Here is a 21408-nt window from a genome sequence, read left to right on the forward strand (position 1 = left end):
CAGTTAAGTGTAACGGTATAGATTATTTTACAGTGTTCACACTTGTGGACTCAGTGTAGATGTTCTACAAATACAAATGCTTTGCATGTACTGTCATCCAAGTCCATACAAGTCTTGCGGGTCAGATAACACTTTGATTATAACCATCAGGTGTTTTTCATATAATAATGCTGAGGTATTGAGAAAAGTAATATGCAAGGATTGTGTTTGACCAAAATCAGTGATATACGGTCTAAATATGGATATAAAGAGGAAAAAGAAATTTTGGGGGGAGAAGTTTCTTTTTTTTTTTTTTTGTAAGTTCTTTGTGTTCAAATCCATTAAAAATGCTGAAATAAATATTTATAATTCAATGGAATGAGTGTGGCTAGTGCCTCAGCACAGATTTAAAGTGTACCATTTTATTGTTTTGACTGAATTTGCTATTTATAAATGTGCTGCATGAAAAAGTCCAGTGCAAAGAAGGACTCCATTTTTGTTGTTGAGCTGCAGGTCCTGTTTATGCCATTTGTTGTTTTGTTTTTTGTCATGTGTTTGTGTATTCAGAGTTTGTATTTAATTACCTTTGATGAATAGCACAGTTCCAATAATTTTAAATTGAATTTATTAATTTGGGACTTCAGATACAGTTTCTTGACTTTTTGTAGGCCATAAACCTTTTAAGAATCTGATGAATCCTCCTATAAAGTCTATAAATAAATTCTGGAAAACATTTATTTATTTAACAGATGCTTTTCTCCAAAACAACTTCCAATGAACTCTATGTAGTGTTTTGATTAGTTGTGGAATAAAAGTAGACTAGAATTTAATAAGTTATACTAAATTATTTCACAGATCAAACAGATCAATTCATTATCGTCCTAATCATAACAAATCTGAAGAAATTTATACTTATTTTCCATATTTTATTATTCTAACAATAGAAAAAGGAGAATTAGAATTTGTATTTATGCTTGCCCCTAACAACACTAAATCTGAGGAATTGCTGCAACTGGTTTTAATAGCCTACTGCTATAATTCAGGGTGAATACCTTTCTATATTACACTTGAATTTTATACTTTACATTAATAAAATTATTTCACAGTTGAAACGGAAGTTAATTATCGTCCTAATCATAGTAAAACTGAAATAATTTTATACTTTTTTTTAAAAAAAGACAAACATGCTATTAGAATTAATTCAAATAATTATTTGTCTGTATTACGTTCATATCCATGCCAGTAACAATATTATATGCAAGGAATCACTGCAACTGATAATGATACTGCCATAATTCAGAGTAAATATTGTATTCACGGTTCTACAGCAGGAGAGGGGAGTGGAAGTTCATCTGGTACATTCCGTTCATGTCCGTAACTGCTTGGCTCTGCGCTGCCTTATTATAAATTTTCTGCATCTAATATATACATTTCAAAGAATCCTCAGCTAGTGCTCTTTCTTTCATATTATTTGAATCTTCCATTCGTTTGGCAAACAATGAATACTGCTTATGTACAAGCTTACATTTTCCTGTGATTTTACCTTTCACCACCAGGTGTCAGTGCATTGCAAGAAATGCGATTATATGTATTTTTAATTTTCCAAAAGTACGTAACAGAAGCGCGTCAATTGCTTGTTCCTCTGTATATTTGGCGCAGTTTGTCCGGTATGAATTTGAAATATGTGGCATCAGCATGCTTCCGTACAGTATATCAAGAAATCTGCAAATTCCCCAGACTGGAGGAAATGTGGTGGTTTTAATTAGTTAATTTTAAGTGAATCTTTCTTCTTCTAAACAAAAAATTTTACAAAATCCAGTGAATGACACAATATGTATAATTTGCTTTTTCTAGAGTTCACTTAAAGCAGTAAATATTGTACTCCACATGCAAGCATACACTGACCGAGTCAGTAAACAAGTATATAATGTACTAATAAACGATCTTATTTAAATGGAGAATTTTTCCTTTAAAAAGCTCGCGGGTATGCCGTGTCACACCTTGAAGCGTGGTGTCTTTTTTCATTGTTGCATCATCGTCTCGCTCAGGTTAGGACTGGAAGGCCGATGATAACTGATGCTGCCCGGTTGCAAAGATCCGAACCCTAGACAGAGTTAACTTTGCACTTCAACAAGATATTATTCAGTGCCACGGAGGGCATCTTAACCTTGCCCGGGGTGCCAGGGTGCGACTGTAGCGTTTCCAAAATGGGAACAAAGCTAAAAGCGTGTGTGCTTCAGAAAAGATGGGTACATTCTCTGCAAATGGTGAGAAACGTGGTGATTCCGGAGGTTTAACAAAAAAAAAATGCAGCTTCAAGTATTAAAACCTCGTGAATCTTATGAAGATTATAATTAATACCTCTTGAGATTATTAATACTTTAGCGTACGCCTTTTTTCAACAGGGTTTACTGTTACAGTGTTAATTTTACAGTGGTTGATCGGTTTATGCAGCGGCAGGTATTCTTACTGTATCAAATCAAGGTTAAGTACGCCGTGTAAGAGTCAATATAGGAGGAGTTCAAAAAATGATACGGGAACCTTCAAATGATAAGGCGACGGCTTCAATCACGGCCCACTACTATATGAGATGCGAACTATACAGTAATTTACCAAATCTCTGAATGCCAAATAAGCATTCAGAGATCTTTATTTGACAAGAAAGCAAACATAGTCAATGACTGTTTTAAAAAGGTTTAACACCAGAAGAGAGAGGGCGAGGGGGCGCAGAGGGTTTGCCCGGGTCCCGCTCTCTGGTAGGTCTGGGGTTCAAGTCCCGCTTGGGGTGCCTTGCGATGGACTGACGTCCTGTCCAGGGTGTGTGTGTGTGTGTGTGTGTGTGTGTGTGTAACACCCGAATATCGGGTAAAGAGAAGGTATCCTGACCACTAACTAAGTGCGAATGGTTGCCTTTGTCAGTTTCCTGAAACACGTGGACTCGCGCTTCTTATTCAGCGGATGCTTTTTGTCCAAACCAAAGTGACTCAGGGTGTTAGATAAATTTAAAATTATGTAGCCATTGGTACAGGAGGATATCATTACTGTATCAGTGCCCGGTAAATACCGCGATCGGGGGGGTAGCCCGCTACAGCACAAGTCAAACACGAAGTGGAAACCTTCGGACTGAAAGGAAAGAGGTTTGGACGACAGGAACACCAGGAGGACAATACCCGCAACCTGAAAAAGATGGAGAGGAGCTACACAAGCGGAGGAGGAGGATCGAGCTGCGGCTCGCGAAGAAAAGAAGCCCGTTAGGTTACTAGAGACACGGATCAAGTCCGTCGGAGAAGAGCGCTGATGCTGTTAGTGTCACTTTGCTCTAACTAAGTGTTCAGGACTGATTTCACGCTGCTTCCCACTCTTGGACACGCTTACCTGCAACATGTTACCGACTTGAATGGACCTAACCCGGTGGGATGTACACGGGCGAAAATAGACGGTCACACCCTGGGGCGCCGCGTCTCAACAAACGCAAATCTTCCAGCTTTTGTGCTGCTGCTGCTGCTGCTGCTGTGTGATCGGTGACACCCATTCGAAGAACTGCCTGGGGATTGTGTGCTTTTCTTCTCGGTTCCTTTGTTTACATGCTTAATATTTTCTGCCGTGGCGTGGCAGAAATAACCTAGAAACAACTTTTGACGGGTGCTCTTTCTTTCTTTGTGTCCCATGCGTGTGTTACACTGTACTCCGCAGCCGTCATGCTCCTCTGCTCTCACACTGAACTCTCGTCATCCAACCGGTTGAAATGAGGCAATTCGTGTGATTTTTTTTTTTCTTTTTTTTTTGCACATCAGTGACCATGTGAAATTTTCTTCTCCGTGGTGTTTTTAAAGCTCTTGCAATCGGACTCTCCTGTGTCACTTGGGAGTCAGTAACCAGTTAAGCTAAACGAGACTGATTTCATGTTTTATTCACTTAAGTTTTATCTAGTTGCATCTTGCAAACCTGTGTTTAATGCTGTGTTTCTGCTCGCGCGCAATAATCATGATGATATTCGAAATAATTAAGGTGTCATCGGAAGCGCTTTTGTTTTTGGACGCTTTGTAGGGGGGAAAAAATGAATCCGTGCAGAAATAAATGTTAACAGTTTTTCGTATACAGTGTAATATTGTGCTGCAGATCAATGCTGCAGCCGCACACTGTTGCGAGCTAAAATGCACGTTTGTTTACTTTAAATGAGCTTCAGCTAAGTTCATCTGTATGACCGGGTGGCGGATCAGGTGCGCTTGTCACTTCTGTACATCTGTTCACCATCATGGGAACCAGACACACGAAGGGGTCCGTTCCAGAGCCCGGCCCGAGTCCACAGCACGGCGCGTGGAAGCGGACCCCCAGCAAGGAGCGCGGCGACATCTTCGCTTCTCTCGTGCTGAAGTCGGGGGACCGCTTCGGCCGCCATGCCCCACCACCGCCCTACCAGCGCCGCGTGGTCATGATCCAGCAAATGATGGCCATGGCCAAAGAGGGGAAGCAGGACGAGGCGACCGAGCTGCTGAAAACACTCCGACAGGTGAGTGGAAAAGAGCTCAGGGATGGATCGTTTCTTCACGTGGACTGACACAGCCGGGCTTGTCGAAAGGGGTCGACGATTTAATGTTTCACTCAGTATGTAAGCGTCTAACTCCAGCGTTTAAATCGGATGTGTAGGCTATTCCTGCTACAAGTTCTTCTGAAAAGAGAAGAAAAAAATCTGAAAAATGGCCTATTTAGCGTTTTCATCATCTTTACCCCAGTGTTTAAACATTAATGTGAGAAACAGAAAAGGGACTTTTAAAAGTGCATGATGTAAAATCAGTGCAGCGTTTCACCGAGCGTGGTCTTAGTTGGACAGCACCTCGTGATGAAGAAGTGCGGTGTGAGTGACAGCTGAGATCTAGCGCCATCTAGGCGATCGCAGCGGCAGTGGAAGGAACTGCAACTGCTCTGCGTGGTTAAGCCCCCGAATCGACGGTCGGGTGTCTCTGGCAAGACTAGTCTATATTGTGCAGTACGCTGGCAAAAGTAATCAAATTAATTGCAAAACTGGGAACGTCTCTGTTGATGCCATAGTGTTTTAAAGCAATCTGGATTATGAAGTAGCTACTGAATCTGCCACAGTGACGCTGTCCGTGTTATCTTGCAGTCTGTTGTATTGCAGCGGCCGGGCAGAGCCAGATACATGCCTGAATTGAGGATATGTTTGTGTGTGTGCAAGGGAGGAGTTGCAGACAGTGCTGTATTTTCACTGGTGCAATGAAACCCTGTCAAAGAGTACAGAGCAGCATCAGCAGTTAGGCTGGATTCGCAACCGACTTCGATTTGAACGCGCCATGAGACTTGACATTGACCCCCCCCCCAGGAGCAAGTTCTTAAGAATGCTAAATGGTGGCTCTCCTCCACTAAGCCTCACTTTGTGACACATTGTCAAGTGAGGAGAATGGTTTTCCCACCTCCCCGCAGTCAGCTCATAATCAGTCATGTCTCAGTGGCTTTGACTTGCAGCTCAGTGGAGCATCTGAACGTGTGAGGATTTCCTCAGCTGCTGAATGAATGCTGCCTTGTCTTGGTGAGGGAGGGAAACAGAGAGTGAACAAGGCAATGGGGAAATAGCACGCAGGAGGAGAACACTGTTCCTGCCTTTTCAATATTCAAAGCTCATTATTCCTGACCCCCTCCAATCCCCCTCTGTCATAGCATACAAGAGAGAAGACTATCCATCAGAGAAACAAGCCAGGTCAACTACAAAACTGACCCATTCTCTTCATCCATTTTCATTTTCCTCCCTCATTCCCCCTCCATGCCAGAACCCTTCTGTGTCAATTTGTATTCCAAGCTCATGCAGCATATTTGTTTAATCAGACACCATAGTAGACAATTTCTTCTTGAAAGTTAACCTAATTTGATGGCCGGTGTTACCTATCTAGTTGACACTGATGCTACTCTTGGCTCTGCTGTTCTGACGAAAGAGGAGCATTGTGAGAAAAGCCTGGTAAAAGTGAGATGATCGAAGTGAAGGAAACTGTTACCCAAGGCCGGGAGTAGCTAAAAAGCAGCACAGCCTTTCAGAGTCAAACGTCAGAATTAAAACATCATCCACCTTCTTTAGTTTTAGTTGGCCATGCCAGCTGGGAATAATATTGTGAAGTAGCAGATCAAGTGTTACTCCATTAACTGTATCAGGGCATTTTGAACTACTAAAAAGGGCACAGCTGTTGTAAACCTGCAAACTGTTCTCATCCAGAGTGGTTTGGGGAATTATCAGTTTTCCTGAATGGATGACTTCTCCATTGCCTGCATTATGATGGCAGGCAGGGAGGTGTATAGGCTGATTTTTTTGGGAAGACTTTAACTGCTGTTTAATGTTTATTTGCTTTTTCCTTTATATCCACCCTAATAATATACACAGTAAATTCTTGTTTTTTTGTGTCTGGGGGCATTCCGGAGTTGAACTCCCTCCAGTTGGCTCCGGTGATTCAACAGCCCATCCCAATGCAATCTGGGATTGAACTCCACGGGTGATTTTAGGCAGAGCAGGCTATGCTTTCTCCTGGAAATGTGTTGGCACTGAGAAACTACCTGATTGGAATTAATGGGTGCTTTTCTGTACAACTTCCTTTCCCTTCTGAATGGACAACAGTAAGACCTGATGCTTATATTTGTGCATGGGGTTGCAATAAAAGCTCGTTTTTTCACTGGTCTTTGGCCCGGTAACAATGTCAAAGTGAAAAAGAATTGGAGGATGCTGGCTGTGTTTCTTCTATTCAGTCATATTTCAGACTCACACAGCCTCAAATTCATATGACTCTTTTAAGCAAAAGCAAAATTTTCTTTTAATTTTCTCCCCCTCGTCTGTATCTTTTTCTCTTCGTTGTGCACCATCACTCTAACAGTTTTTGGACTTGTACTTGCTGATCTGTTGCTGTATATTTAGCATTTTTAATAATGGACATCAGAGAGCAAATCATGTACACTCATTAAAGGTTACTTGTTTTATGTTCAGAGGTATTTATTTCCATTAAAGCTGAGATATTTTTTCTCCTACTTGTGTATGTATACTTGTGCATTTTTCTCCCACACACATTTACAATACATGTTAAAAGTTATGTGCACACAATTTATCACTTCCCTTGTGAGAGTAAGCCACTGGCTAACCAGGCTTTAATATTCAGCTTTAATATCAAGGCCGTTTTCATGTTTCTTTCACCTCCCCAGTCTTTAGTTTCTCCTCTGAGGCCTTTAAATGGTCACGTCAGATTGAAGAATTCCACTGCAATATGAATTCCAAATGACCAAGTCAGTGGCTGTGCCACAGCAACTGTGGCTGTTCTGAGCCTGGTGGCTGGGTTCGAAACACCAGACTAGCATACAATGTTTTTCTGTATTCTGAAAATATTTTAGAAATTGTCAGGAGGTATGGTGCAGTGGGGCTGAATCATGGGAGCAAACTCACAAAATACTTTCCTCAACTACTCCACCCACCTAAATATTCACTTAGTATATTAAATATACCGGGGTTTACAGACCTTGTTTATAGGCAATGTCAAGACTGGTGTTGACATAAATGTGTTTTTAGATGGAAAGAAAAGTACAATCTTACGTGTTACAGCTGTGTGTCCTGTTTCTTCTCCCTAGGACTTAGGAATGGAGTCAACGTCCCTGGATGACGTTCTGTACCGCTATGCAAGCTTCCGCAACCTAGTGGACCCCATCACTCATGACCTCATCATCAGTTTGGCCCGACATGTCCATTGCCCTAAAACAGTAAGGTTCTCATGAAGATAAATGTACGTCCAATGTATATCCTCACATAGCCAGAACTGCACTTCCTTTACACTCAGAGCTACATGTGCATCAGAAATTCTCGACCAGCATGTCATCTTCTGCTGTGAAATTAAGATTTGTCCTGGGTAGTGTTTGATGACAAAGCTTGTGTCTGTGCATGTTGTTGCAAAAGGTGGCCTGGTGCAAGAGAATTGGGAGATGACTGATAGAATGAGCTATCTGCCTTTTTATTATCGTAACTGTTTTCAGGAATGGATTAAGGGATGGCTGTACTTGCATGAGGGGGGTGGGATGGTGCAGCGGGCTTTGCCTGGTCCTGCTCTCCAGTGGGTCTGGGGTTCAAGTCCAGCTTGGGGTGCCTTGCAATGGACTGGCGTCCTGTCCTGGGTGTGTCCCCTCTCCCTCCAACCTTGCACCCTGTGTTGCTGGGTTCGGCTCCGGTTTGCTGTGACCCCCCGCTTGGGACTTGCAGTTTCAGACTGTGTGTGTGTGTGTGTGTGTGTGTGTGTGTGTGTGTGTGTGTGTGTGTGTGTGTGTGTGTGTGTGTGTGTGTGTACTTGTATGAAGCCTATGTACCTTGGCACTGTTAAGTCAAACACATACTAGCAAACATTTTTGGAGAGAAATATTTTGATTAAATCTAAATATTGTGTGCCTATTACTCCTGTCAAAAAATGAAATGCTAAAATATGTAATGTATAATAAACATTATTTTCATACATTGTAAATTATTCTTGAGGAGTACCTACATGACATCCGTTATGCTTATTATACATTATACACTTCAGTTAGTGTAGCTCGGCGTTTACTTGAGCAATTCAGGAAAAGCCTTTTTTTCATTGTACAATCGCAAAACCTGCTCAGGACTCAACGGTGTCCAGAAGTCTATTTTGGTTATTTATAGCATCAGCATTGTTACCAGCGTCATAGCTGTTGCAGTCACTGATGGTTATAGCATGTGGCTATGTTTGTAATGATGGATAACTGCTTTTTCCATCAGTTGTGATGGTGACAGTCTCACAGCATGCCAGCGAGGTGTCCCACAGATTGACATTAAGCTGAAGTGAGTGAATGGGAGCCCTGGGCAGGAAAGGCCGATATGGTTGCAAGAGATGGGCCTCATAGGCCCCACCACGCACCGCTGGTGACTCAGACTCCTTCCCCCTTAGCAGCTGTGCTCAGCTGAGAAGACTAGCCCCTGTGCGTGATGTTCCATTTACTCCTTTCCATCCTTGTCCAATTAAAATTGAAACCGGAGCTGTGAGGCCAGGACATTGGGGTTAAAAAGGACAAGAAGGATACCTTCCGTTATGGGGGAGGGGAACACAAAGGAAGAATACTGGTATGGCACAGGGGAGAGGACCACAGAGGCATGGCCTGGGGCAGCGAGATCTGATTTGCTGTCTGTGCAGTCACACCTGGAAAATTGTGTGTGTGTGTGTGTGTGTGTGTGTGTGTGTGTGTGTGTGAGTGTGCAAGAGAAAAAAAAAGAGAAAGAGAAGCCAAGAATTGTCTGTCTTCAATCTTAATATCTGTGTTTTAAAAATGTTTTGGGTGGTGGAAAAATCAGTTCAGTGGGGATAACTCACTAGGCTGTTTCCTTCCCATTCTTTACTTTAAAGGTTAGCTCTGAGAATAGCATGTGTAGACAGAGCAGAAAGGAGCAGGGAGAATATTTTTAGTCGTTCTTCATTGTTTGACATTATTTACTACAGCATCTGCTTTAGCAGCCAGTAAAGCACATTTAAGAGCAACCTAGAGGCCAATGAGTAAGAAAAGAGAGAAGCAGCCAACAAGGGAAGGGTGACTTATCATGAAGGAGAGGATCTGAAGCCAGTCACTAAGCGGGTATGACTCATTATACACACAAACATGAACAGTATGCCTCAGTGAAAATACAATAAATCCAAATCTTTGGCAGTGAAAATCTCCAGCGTTGTTCAGTTTTTGAGGGGAAAGTAGAAGATCTTAAGGCAGACAGCAAGGGGCAGACGTTTGGTTTGACTATAAAGCACCGAAGAAAGATGGTAAAGCTTTCGACTCTGACAGTGAAGTTTAGCAAAAACATAACTGAAGAGAAATGAAAGGATGATTCAGAGAAGCTATTTTACACATTTGCACTTTCACCACCATTATAAGTGAACATACAGCAGGAGACGTTGTTATGGAGTTTAAACTGAAAAATCTCTTAAACAGGTAACAAAAAGATTTCAATACATTCTGACCAAATCTCAGTTTTGTATCTCAGGTAAAAACAATTACCCAGTTTCATTTGAACTCATAAGCCGCGAAACGACATCTGAAAGTTGATATTTAGCTGCTCGTCTCTATATTCAACACCTTTTTATATCATTTCAGTCATGAGCACACAGCTTTCGCTCTTAAAAGAAACCTCATGAATGTCTCCTAACCACTACGACTATAGTGCTTTTGAGTAGTCAGTCTAAGACCCTGACTGGTCACTGATATCCACAGCTGTGAAAGCTGTGAATAGTACTTAAATTATAAAATGAGAAAGAAATCTTTTTCAAGTAGTGTAAAGGAAAAGAATGAGCCAAGTGATGGCTAATTAATTTTGTTCTGAGGGGTTAGCCTAAGGTGAAAAATGGCATGATGATTCCTCTATGTGAAGCTGTATCTATACTTGGTTTGGGTTGGTTGTACTTTTAAAGAAAGTAAAAATACGGTGAATAGCCTATAATCTCTGAAATGTGTCAGCTTTGGTCTCTTCCAGCAGAGTTGCTGTTGAAGAGAGACAAGAAGCTAAGAAGGCCCAGAATTTATACTCAGTAAGCTTCCTATCAATAGCTGTCCACCATGAGACCTGTGCCGCAGGGGGACCCTCGCGGCCTTGTTAGCAGGCAGTCTCTGGCATTCTCTTTTGGTGGTATCTATGAGTCACCAGCAACTTAATAGGGATGTGTGGAAGAGCTTGTTTTCAAATGTCAACGTTTTTATGTCTTAAATAAGTTGTACATAATGCTCCAGTTATTTGTATTGCAAGGTCTGAAACGTCAGTGTTTAATGATTGGTCAGCATAACGATATTGAGCAGGAACTCTTGGAGGAAGATCTCATTATGATTTTGAAATGTAACTAAGCACCAAATATAAGTCGGAATGAGTTATGAATGATGAATTATTACAAAAATGAAGTAATATGCAACAAATGATCAAGGAATTAACCTTCTGCTTTTATGCTTTATTAGCGTTAAGGTCATAACACTCATTGCCCTCAGTAGGATTTTCAGCAGAAGTGTTAGGGAATAAAGGAAATTGGGAGTTGGGGGGCCAAGGGAAAGGGAAAGATGGAGAGAGTCTATGTTACAATGTCACAATCTATGTTACAATTTAATATGGCAAAGCTTAGTTTTTAGAGTACACGAGGAATCCATAGGCTGCGGTTGCTGGACAGGAGTTGCTTTTTCACTCTGTGAACTCAACTCTTGCTCTTGTGCAAAGCAAAGATTAAATATTCCTGGTCATGTGTGGGTAGGGCCCTGCAAAGCTACTCTCTCTGTCTCGTGCTTTTTGTGCATTCGATTCCAGCGTGTTCGAACCGGGGCTGGAAAGAAAAACAAAAGGAAAACAAATGACCTGTCTTGGAAAGTTGGAGCTGACAGCGGTCATCACTGCCAAGCAGCGGCTTAACCGGTCGTATCAAAAGAATATTTCCAGTAGGTGCTCAGTGGACATATGCACAAATATCGAGGGTCACATTATCCTTGCGTGAAAATTTTGATGGACATGTTCCTTCATACCCCATGTTACATCTGTGCTGGTAAGCTTGAAGACATATGAAAAAGTCGGTTCACCTGCAGCCCACCTGATGTTTCTCTGTGCCTTCTCTAATATGTAACAGGAGTGGTTCTCATTAATTCTCCTTGCCTAAGTTTGTCTGCTGCTGAATAACAAAATTTAATGTATCTGAGTCATTACTGACAGGTTTAAGCTGGTTACTCCAAGCTGCAGAGGGCATTGTTGTTCCCTCTGTCAGAGAACTGAACGTGTGTTTCTCCGCTGAGATTTCACTCACTGGGGTTTTTTCAGCCTCTTGAGTGACAGCTGCTCTTCCCACCCCTTCCCTGTTGTTCCCTCTGTCAGAGAACTGAACGTGTGTTTCTCCGCTGAGATTTCACTCACTGGGGTTTTTTCAGCCTCTTGAGTGACAGCTGCTCTTCCCACCCCTTCCCTGTTGTTCCGTTCAACTCCTCAGGAAGGGGATGCCCTGAGCTCCATGGAGAAAGTGTGTCGGCAGCTGACCTACCATCTGAGCCCCCATTCACAGTGGCGACGGCAGGGTCTTCTGAAGAGGAAGCCCCAGGCATGGTGAGGACAGTCTGAGTATGTGTGGGGTGGATGCAAGAGGGTGGTGAGAGTACAGCAGGAGTACAGGGGGCTGATGCAATCGGCCAGGGGCAGAATTTGGTTGTGCCTAAAATAAACCAAACAACTGAAGTGCTCGTTATGAGCGGAAAAAAAAACCATTCATTTGCAAACAATGACATCATGCGTACTTCCTGCACCAGTATTTCACCTCTAAATGAGCATTGTGAAGAAGAGAATCGGTGACAGGTTTAATATTCTCTCCTGGCAGAATGTTAATAATTTAATTTTGGGGAAAAAAAGCAGTTCTGCTTTGAAGTTCCGGAAATGGGGAAGCGCTCGGGAGGTGGAGAAGGTCTGCTCAAGCTGGATATCCCAAGCCCTCAGCTTTCTTTGTGGAACCTTCAGTGGAATGAGGGGATCAGTACCCCACATGTTCTATAACTGTCCCTCATATTCTTCTCATTCTGCACCTCTTCCCGTGAAATTATCGGAGCACAGAATGTGGGGGCCTTATGCATTATTGTGTTAATGCGATTAGGCCCCACATACTTCATTTTGCGTCACAATGTTGTCTTCCAAAAGCGCTGCGATTCTGGCTTCATTTTTTGTCAGAGCTTTGCTGCAGTCCCACCGAGATTGTCTCGGTACTCGTGTTAGTGGGAGGAGCTCCACTTATTGCAAATAAGAAGTGTTCATTAATGATGTATAAGTCAGTGGTTCCCAAACGTTTTTGGTGGTGGCCCTGAATAGTCTTTTCTGGTAACACTTAAGGCTGGTACGTGCAGTGTTAATGACCATTAATTTTCATGTGTCGTGTTTAGTCATACAGTTTTACTGAATGATTTACAAACTCATCACTAAAAACACACATTTACATGAAAATGAGACTTTATTACAGAGTCAAAGATATTCTCAGTGACTACCATAACACTGCTTCTTTTTTATGGGTAAGCTTCTGTAAGTTTGTTAAAATTACAGAGCCATCTACAATACTGCACTCAGTTAAGCGTGCTGCTTAATAAGTTCCGTGCTGGTCTGCTTCATGCAGAAGCAATGGACATGAACAGATATTATTTTATTAAGCTTATATGGATACTATATTGTCCGCAACCGTTCTACTTTAATTACTATTTAAAAAATCATTCATATTTTACTAGTGATGTAAGTGCCTTATGACACTAATATTTATTTTTCTGAGAATGTCCTGCAGTCCTCTGAAATATCACATCCCTCATTTGCGGTGCGGTCATGGTGAATGCCAAGACAGATGTGGCTGGAACCAAGAGCTGAGTTTATTGGAAACGGGAACCAGGAAACTCTTCCCGAATGGAGCAGTGCTGAGGTAGGGAACGATGCGTGCAGGGTTGCTGAAGTGGAGACTGCGAGGTTGAGGTCCGAAGTTCCGTCGAGGGGTGGGCCGAGTCGTGGTCGAGGGCCGAGGTGAAGGTCGAGTCCCAGGAAGAGCAAGTGTCAGGTTCAAATTGTTATCCGAATCAGAGTCGAGGGATTCATCCAAGATTGGGCACGTGGTTTACTCACAGGTTTTGGGATTTGAGTAGATCACAAGGGAGGCATGTGTTCTGTAAGCGATTTTGCAATCTTTCTGCAGTTGTTGGGTGTTGTTTATTCCTCCTTGATGGTGAGCAGGTGAGGTGGGTGGATCTTCTCTATTTCACTGTCTGGGTTGCATGACAGGTGCAACCATGAGTTTGACAACCTGATGTATGCTATCTAATTTCCAGGAATTTGTTGATAGTAGTTTGTCAGGGTCTACAATGGATACATTTTTCCACATATAGATCTATGAGTCCATCACAGACACATATTGCTGTAACGTCTGAACGTAAAGTATAATGACCTCATGTTCAGAGTGTATTTGTAGGTGCACAGTGCAAACTGGAAAATACACTACAGATGTTTATTCACTTAGCAGATCCTTTTCTCCAAAGCAACTTACAATGGATACTATGTAGTGTTATCAGCCCATGCACCTTATTCACCAGGGTAACTTACACTACTCACAAGGGGTCACTCATGTATACATCAGTGGAACACACTCTCTCTCTGTGTGTCACTCACACACTTTGGGGAACCTGAACAGCATGTCTTTGGACTGTGGGAAGAAACCCACACAGACACAGGGAGAACATGCAAACTCCACACAGACTGAGCAGGGATAGAACCCATGTCCTCTCACACCACCCAGGCGCTGTGAGACGGTAGCACTACTCGCTGTGCCACCATGCCACCGGTATGCAATACAATGAACATAAAACAAAGACGCGGACATGATTTTTGTGCAAGTTGCTAAATGAAACAGGAATACGTGATTAGCATGTAGAGGTGACACGAAATACAGGACTGGAGCCAAAAGGTGTACAGAGTGGCTTTGAAAAGACAGAACTCGAGACTCAAACACAAATGGGACAGGACTTGGGAAACCAGTGAGTAAACAAGTATCACTAGGCTATCACAAGAAAGGCAGTAGAGTTATTCATTTTTATTTTAATTTTAGGGGGTATCGTCTCTCTAATGAATTCTGCTCTGTACTCTTTGTTTTACCTCGTTCTCTTTCTTGGTCTTTTTAAAAGCATTGTAACAGAGGGTTTCAGATACCACACAGAAATTAAATTATATCTGGAATTTAATAGCTACATCCATCTTAGGACAATTACTGGGATAGAAAAACTAATCAAACCCATTATAAACACTGGTGACTGTATTGACATAGCCAGTCTGCCTTTGGATGTTAGACTCATGAAAGGAATTTACATGCAGGCTGGTCTGTGGTTTACAGACAGAAAAGTAAAATCTCATCTCTATACAATTCCCTATCTCCATCTTGTCTTGAAGGGTTCAATCCTCTGGTTCTTTTTAACCAGCATTCAGTCATTATGAGGTAACTAACACAGTAAGGATTTAAATGAATAGTGCTCAAACTGTGCTGCCTTCCCTGTCTCCTACATCAGTATCACCTGTCATACCTGTCATGAGTGCCATGATTGCCCTTCAACTATGAGAGGGATAAAATGGTGCAAATAGACAGGTTGTAATCTCATTTGCAGAGAAAACAACTCAATGACTTCACCTGCCTGCTCCTTTAAAGGGGTGAGAGGGCTGGATCCAATAGTAAATCAGTGTCATGATTTTCTGTCTGTGTGTTGGAACAAGAGGCATTTGTGACATATATGTAGGTGGTAGGGTTCTTTGAGTCTTTTTTGGAGGAACCCATGTGATGCACTGATACGTTTACTGGAGGGTGGAATCATCTACAGGTAGGGTGGTGCCAAAGGTGTTACCAAAGGAGAATTCATCAGATGCCTTTGTGTCCCAGGAACTCAGTAAACTTGCCGGTAGGAAACTTTTGTCGACATTAGATTTAAAATTTATGAGGAATTGCAGCTGCTTTTAGGGTTGGATTAACTGCTTTTGAAAATCCTTGACTCAAAAAGTTCATTTTAGGTACCATTTCTAGTGATCCTGGTTTGCTGAAATAATCGGTGTTTTGGATGCGCTGTTTGGTTAAGTGTTTGGCCCTGGGTATATAAATAAAGTGATTTTATGATTCCATCCTACATGTTGTCTTTATAGTGTCAAAACATGTTTGTGTGCATATGTGTATATCCAAGCAGACAGTGCTGTTTTTTTTTTACCCAGCAGACCAGGGACCTACAGCAAAAGCCTTTGACACCTGACTCAACGTGAAGCTCTCTACCAGTTGTTTGTGTCTGTCTGTAAGTGTGAGCAAGAGGGAATGGAATATTTTAGCCTGCAACTCCCAGCAGGAGCCTTGCCTTTCCTCTTCTCTTCAAGGGAGGAACTCTCCCTTTCATGTTATTAATCCTTGAAACTATTTTTCTACTTTCACACTGAAGGAAACCAGCAGAACTTAAGTGCACAAATTAGAACCACTTCTGTATTCAGTAAGAAAATCAAGATGGGAATAACGCGTGTATCCATGTTTTCTTAGAATGCTTGATCGGCTAATTTAAAGATGTGTTTCTTCGGGGCGGGACTGTGTATCTTTGAAAGAGAAACTTTCTAGGAGGGGATAACAGTAGAGACAGCATGGTAGGAGAGACTAATGGGATCTGGTGCATCCCTATGTCTGAGATAGAGACTGAGATGTGTATGTGCTCAAAAGAGAACCTTTAAAGGAGGCAAGATTGTGTGAATATATGTGAAGCACAGGGAGGTGGAGGTAACCATAGGCTGGGGTTAGGCCCTATTGCTTTGGCTCTTTGTCAGAGATCTATGATGGCCTCAGCATTCAGGCATATCTGGCGTAGACACCCCTTAAACTTCCACAGTTCTCACTCTGTCATTTTCCTCTCTTTCCTCTCTCATCTCTCTCTCGCCCCCCTTATTTCTTGCTCTCGCTGTTACCTTTCCCTTTTTATCCTTTTGATCCCCACCTTCCTGTTTACCTTTTTCACCTGCTCACTATTCCCCTGGTATTCAGTCCAGTCATGACAGAAAATCATCCAGTTTGCTCTGTATTCACGCCCCTTGCTTATAACGTTCTTCTCTTGGTAATCTCCAAAGGATGGAATGGATCCTGCAGACTTAATGGTCCATTTTTATAGCCCTGCATTTTGGCTATTTTCAACTTTGGTTGCCTTCCCATTTATATTCCTAAGCCTGTAAAATTCCACCAAGGAAGAAACACATTTTCTATATTTTGGCTATGCACAGTCTAATAGGAGTGAACGTGGGATGTTTTTGATTCTGTGTCATGACGTTATATACCATCACCTCACTTTCACTTTAACTTGAGAGAGCAAACAGTTAACCCCCACCCCCCCCCCATGTGCCCTCAAATGCAAAGCCCATAAGCATATTTAGTTAGACAGGCAACTTAATTTAAGTGCCACCATCTGCATGGTGCCACGCTGAAATTCCAGCAGCTGTCATCACATGTGCATGAATGGTGAGGCTTGACAGGACCACACAGTGCAGCCAAAAAGCTTTGCAGAGGTATGACTTTATTTTTGCTGGTATTACTGGAGTTAAGAAGCATTTTATTACAGCAGCTGCATCAACATGTTATTTTCCAAAAGAGATTAGCAAAAACAGACATTAAGACTTTAAGTTTTGTCGATGTAGCATTTCTTTATAATTTGGTCCTGTTAGATGGCAGTAAGCGATTCACTACAACTCTGCCTCGGTTCGGGATGTGGGTGTACTTTGGTTGCACGTATCAGTTAGTTTCATGTCATATTCCTCCTGCTTACCTAAATAGCGCAGCAATTAAACAGCCAGTTTCCTGAGAATCTTCAAAAAACCGTTGGATGTCAATAGGCTGGTCTTTTTGAGCCTCTTTCTGCTCTGCTGTGACTCTTGTTTAATGAGACTGATAGAGGATCCAGCTAATCTTAGCCTCAACTAATTGAGAAAGCCTCCCTAATTGTGTTGATATTGATCGTAGACCGATCCAGGGCCCTTTCAGCTGATTATCGCTTTAGCCTCTCCATCTGTTCCTCCGTTCGTGCGCAGATGGACTTTTACAGGTTTGTCTGTGTGTGATTGTATGCAGGATGTGGGGGGGGCTGTTTATGTTTCTGAAGTGCCTCTTTTCTGGGTTGTGAATGGCAAACGCATGGCTTGTTAACTCGTTTCTTTGAGCGTGTCTGTAAATGCTGACGTGTGTGTGTGTGTGTGTGTGTGTGTGTGTGTGTGTGTGTGTACATGGATCTGCCCTGTCTCCTCTCTGTGGCTATGGCATTTAGGCAGCTTTCATGCATTAGTGATCTAGCTCCATTAAAAGGCTCCTGGGAGCGCCACAGATTGCCAGAGAGCTGTAATCTGAGAGAGTGTGGGGGAGTGGTATGGAACAACAAGCATCATTATTACTTATTGTTGTTCATAACAATAACATATGTTCATCTGGATTTTTCATGTTAGCTGACTTGGGAAATTGAAAACCATTAGAAGGGTTACTGTGCACAGTGCATGCAGAGAAAATGGCAAGTAGCTTGAACAATAAGAATGACATCGGGAGCAAGATCTTCAGTGAGCGTTCTTTTGGGTGGAAAAATGTGTTTTCAGACATTTTAGGCCTGACCCTTTATAACACACACACACACCATGTCTACAACCGCTTGTCACAAGTGGGGTCGGGCGAACCAGAACCTAACCCGGCAACACAAGGCGCAAAGCCAACGATGGAGGGGACACACACCCTGGACGGGACGCCAGTCTTCTGCAAGGCACCCCAAACAGGACTCAAACTCCAGACCCACCACAGAGCAGGATCCGGCCAAACCCACTGCGCCACCGCACTCCCCCAACCCTTATAACTCCAGCCCCAAATCAGTTCCCACGCACAATTCCCACGTTATTCACACACAAATCAGTCAAGCACCAAAAACCATTTTAACTGATTGAAATTCTGTTGGCGGAAGCTTTTGTCACATGCCACTAACAAGTGTTACTCTTAGTTTGCAGGTATATTTGTTATATAGAGCAGGGTTGTCCAATCTTTTTTAGGCCAAGGGTCAAAATCATTATTGCAAACTGCTCGAAGGGCTGCAGGTGTAAGAATCGTAGTAAGCGATATACCGAACGTAAAATGTCTAAATTGAAAAATGATTTATTTTTTTTAATTTTATTTAGGAGTTGTGTGTACTCAGGTGTCTAACTTGTACCACATCAATGAATAGAATTTATACTATATATTGTAGTTATAATATGTATTAACAATTTCACAAGTGCGCTTGCATTCTGTGTTACGAGAAATGGTGGGCCACGTGCAGCCCTCGTTTTGTTTGCTTTGTGTTGTACATCATTTTGGAGAAAAGCATCTGCCAAATGAAAAAAAATGTAAATGATATCAGTGAAATGCCAAAGAAATTTGTGGATTTTTTTACAACCTCACTTGTAATCAATACGTTCTGCGTTAATAGCAACAATAAAATGAAGCCACGGAATCAGAAGATTGATCAAGGTAAAACTGCATCATTTTCGTAAGAGGAAGTGGTCTGATATACGTAATATTTCCAAAAAACTAGCATTGATGGTGACTGTTTGAGATAGTACAAGTTCAGAACAGGGAAATTAAAGCAGAGATTGTGGGGTTGTAAGGAGACGGGGGGAGAGTAGGAGGATGTTCATGATGGGGCTGTGACCATCCATCACTAAAGAGAGAAACCAAAAACAAAACGGTGACATCAGTGAGAACAGCATTTGTGTGGAAAGAGTCCACATGAAGTCCAGAGGAAATAGACTGAGTGTGGAAGCTCGCTCATGGGGATAGGGCTTAAATATAAGGCAAAATAGTGTTATTTCTGTGTTACGTATGTATGCTATGAATTATTGTATTTCTCTGTCTTGGAATGCAGTGTAGAATGTGCAGTGCTTTCTTTCTCTTTCCTGCCAGCCTGAAAGCTGTGCTGTCCACCCCACCACTGGGTGGTACCGTGGACCTGTCCGGAATACCATTGTCTGCCCGGGACGTGGAGCGCCTACGTGCTCACCTCCAGCGTCACACCACCCGTGTTCAGAACTTGGAGATGGGCTTCACTGAGCTCACGGATGAGGCCCTTCTGCAACTGCTGCCCTGTCTGGCTGCACTGCCCCATCTGGAGACGCTTGCACTCAACGGTAACCGGCTGACACGAGCTGTACTCCCAGAGCTTACAGACGCCCTGAGGGACCCAAGCCGTTTTCCCAGTGTCACCTGGATTGACCTGGGCAACAACGTTGACATTTTCTCATTGCCACAGCCCTTCCTGGTGGGTCTACGCAAGCGCTGTCCCAAGCAGGGCAACCTGCCCACTATTTTAGAATTTGGAGAGAGCCAAGCCAGCGAGCTTGAGGGTGCTGGGACGGGAAGCTTGAAGGGCATGGAGGCAGCTGGGTCGATTAACTTGGTGGCACAGGACAAGGCGAAGGCAAAAATACAGATGATTTCAGACATGCAGGGAGGTGACAGTTCACTGGGGCAAAAGACAGGAGAGGGACAAGGAAAAGCAGAAGGGAAGGGGAAGGAGAAGAGACCTGCTCAGTTAAAAATTTCTCGGCAATCACAACAGCCTTCTGGGTCAAATGATCCAGAAGAAGATGAAATGGAAGATTGGGTGAGAACTCAAATTGAACATTATACCTGAAAGTCCCAGTTAAGTACTTTTTTCTCTACCCATTACTCCACTCGACTTGCTCACAGTAAGCAGGAGAAGGTACATTCAAGCCTATAAGAGATATACCTGAGCTGTTAAAAAAAGAAAACCCTCCTTTTCAGTTGTGTGGTCTACTATGACTGCTAAAGGTATTTTTCAGTACTCGCATAGTAATCTATACATCATAAGGACATTCAATTATATCCCATGTATTTTTGAAAAGCTGCTACAGTACATGAAATTGCTATGGGACATTATTACTTTTGTGTGTACTGTTGTATTCGAACTTTGGCACTTTGTGACACCTTTTTGCATAATGTAAGTGACACTTTTGCAAAGTGTTAGACCTTTTGGTAGGTTGTTCAGTTGAACGTAGGAACCCTGTGTGCCTGAGAAGCAACAACATAAAAAGCATAGGGAAAGGGGTGAAGTCTTGATTTTATCACATACTGCTGTGTTTTAGCAGGCAAGCTAAAAATATTTTTTTTAAATATTGCAAAGCTGAAAGCTGTTGCCAGTGGTGACCCTTTGTCAGCACCTGAAGGGAGGACAAAGTTTAGAACCAAGACGCAGAAGTGGTGAGTAATCTGAACTCTGTAACCAGGTGCTACCTGATGTAGTAATTTTTGTCCTGTGTGACTTCAGAAAGGCACAGTAAGCCATATATTAACAAATGTTAAAGGATTATGAAATATAAGTAATGTTTTTCAACCCTTTGTTCAACTACGTATGTAAAAGCATGTTTTTGTTTTCACTTTCATATATGTAATTTTATCCATTATAATTAATTCATAACAGATATTGCTATGCATATAAAATAAAACCACTTTAACAAATTAGAATTTAAGTGTAATACATTATGAGTGCTTAGATTTGTTATGTACACAGTGCTGCTTGAAAGCATGCGAACCCCTTATGTCCCTTAGTTCTAGCACGAAATCATTATGTGATGAGAACCGGTCTTTCTCATCCGATATCAGAGGTGTGTAACAGCCAATTCCATATTCTGCTTTAGAGGAAATTGAGCATGTAGTAGAGAAATGGTAGTAGTGCAGGTGCAAAAATAAGCGAGTCCCAAGTTGCATTGGTTAAACCAAGTAGGTAAGAAGAATCAGGTGTGTAAATCATAATTATTTCTTAATTTTATAAGTTTAAGATTTAGATTTTATGAGTTTATCTTAATATTTTATACAAGAATAATGACCATCACTGTAGGGTTCATAT

General features: G+C 42.2%; 1 protein-coding gene across 1 annotated transcript; it reads left to right on the forward strand.

The window, feature by feature from the left end:
* Positions 1–2830: 2830 nt before the first annotated feature.
* Positions 2831–20960, forward strand: LOC108935997 (leucine-rich repeat-containing protein 75A-like). Its single transcript, XM_018755017.2, has 4 exons — positions 2831–4489; positions 7591–7719; positions 11955–12067; positions 19446–20960. Exons 1-4 carry the CDS (start codon positions 4235–4237, stop codon positions 20173–20175), a joined length of 1227 nt encoding a protein of 408 aa, XP_018610533.1. The 5' UTR covers positions 2831–4234; the 3' UTR covers positions 20176–20960.
* The last annotated feature ends 448 nt before the right edge of the window (positions 20961–21408 follow it).

The sequence above is a fragment of the Scleropages formosus genome, chromosome 4 (genome assembly GCF_900964775.1).
Source record: "Scleropages formosus chromosome 4, fSclFor1.1, whole genome shotgun sequence".
In the NCBI taxonomy this organism is placed as follows: Eukaryota; Metazoa; Chordata; class Actinopteri; order Osteoglossiformes; family Osteoglossidae; genus Scleropages; species Scleropages formosus.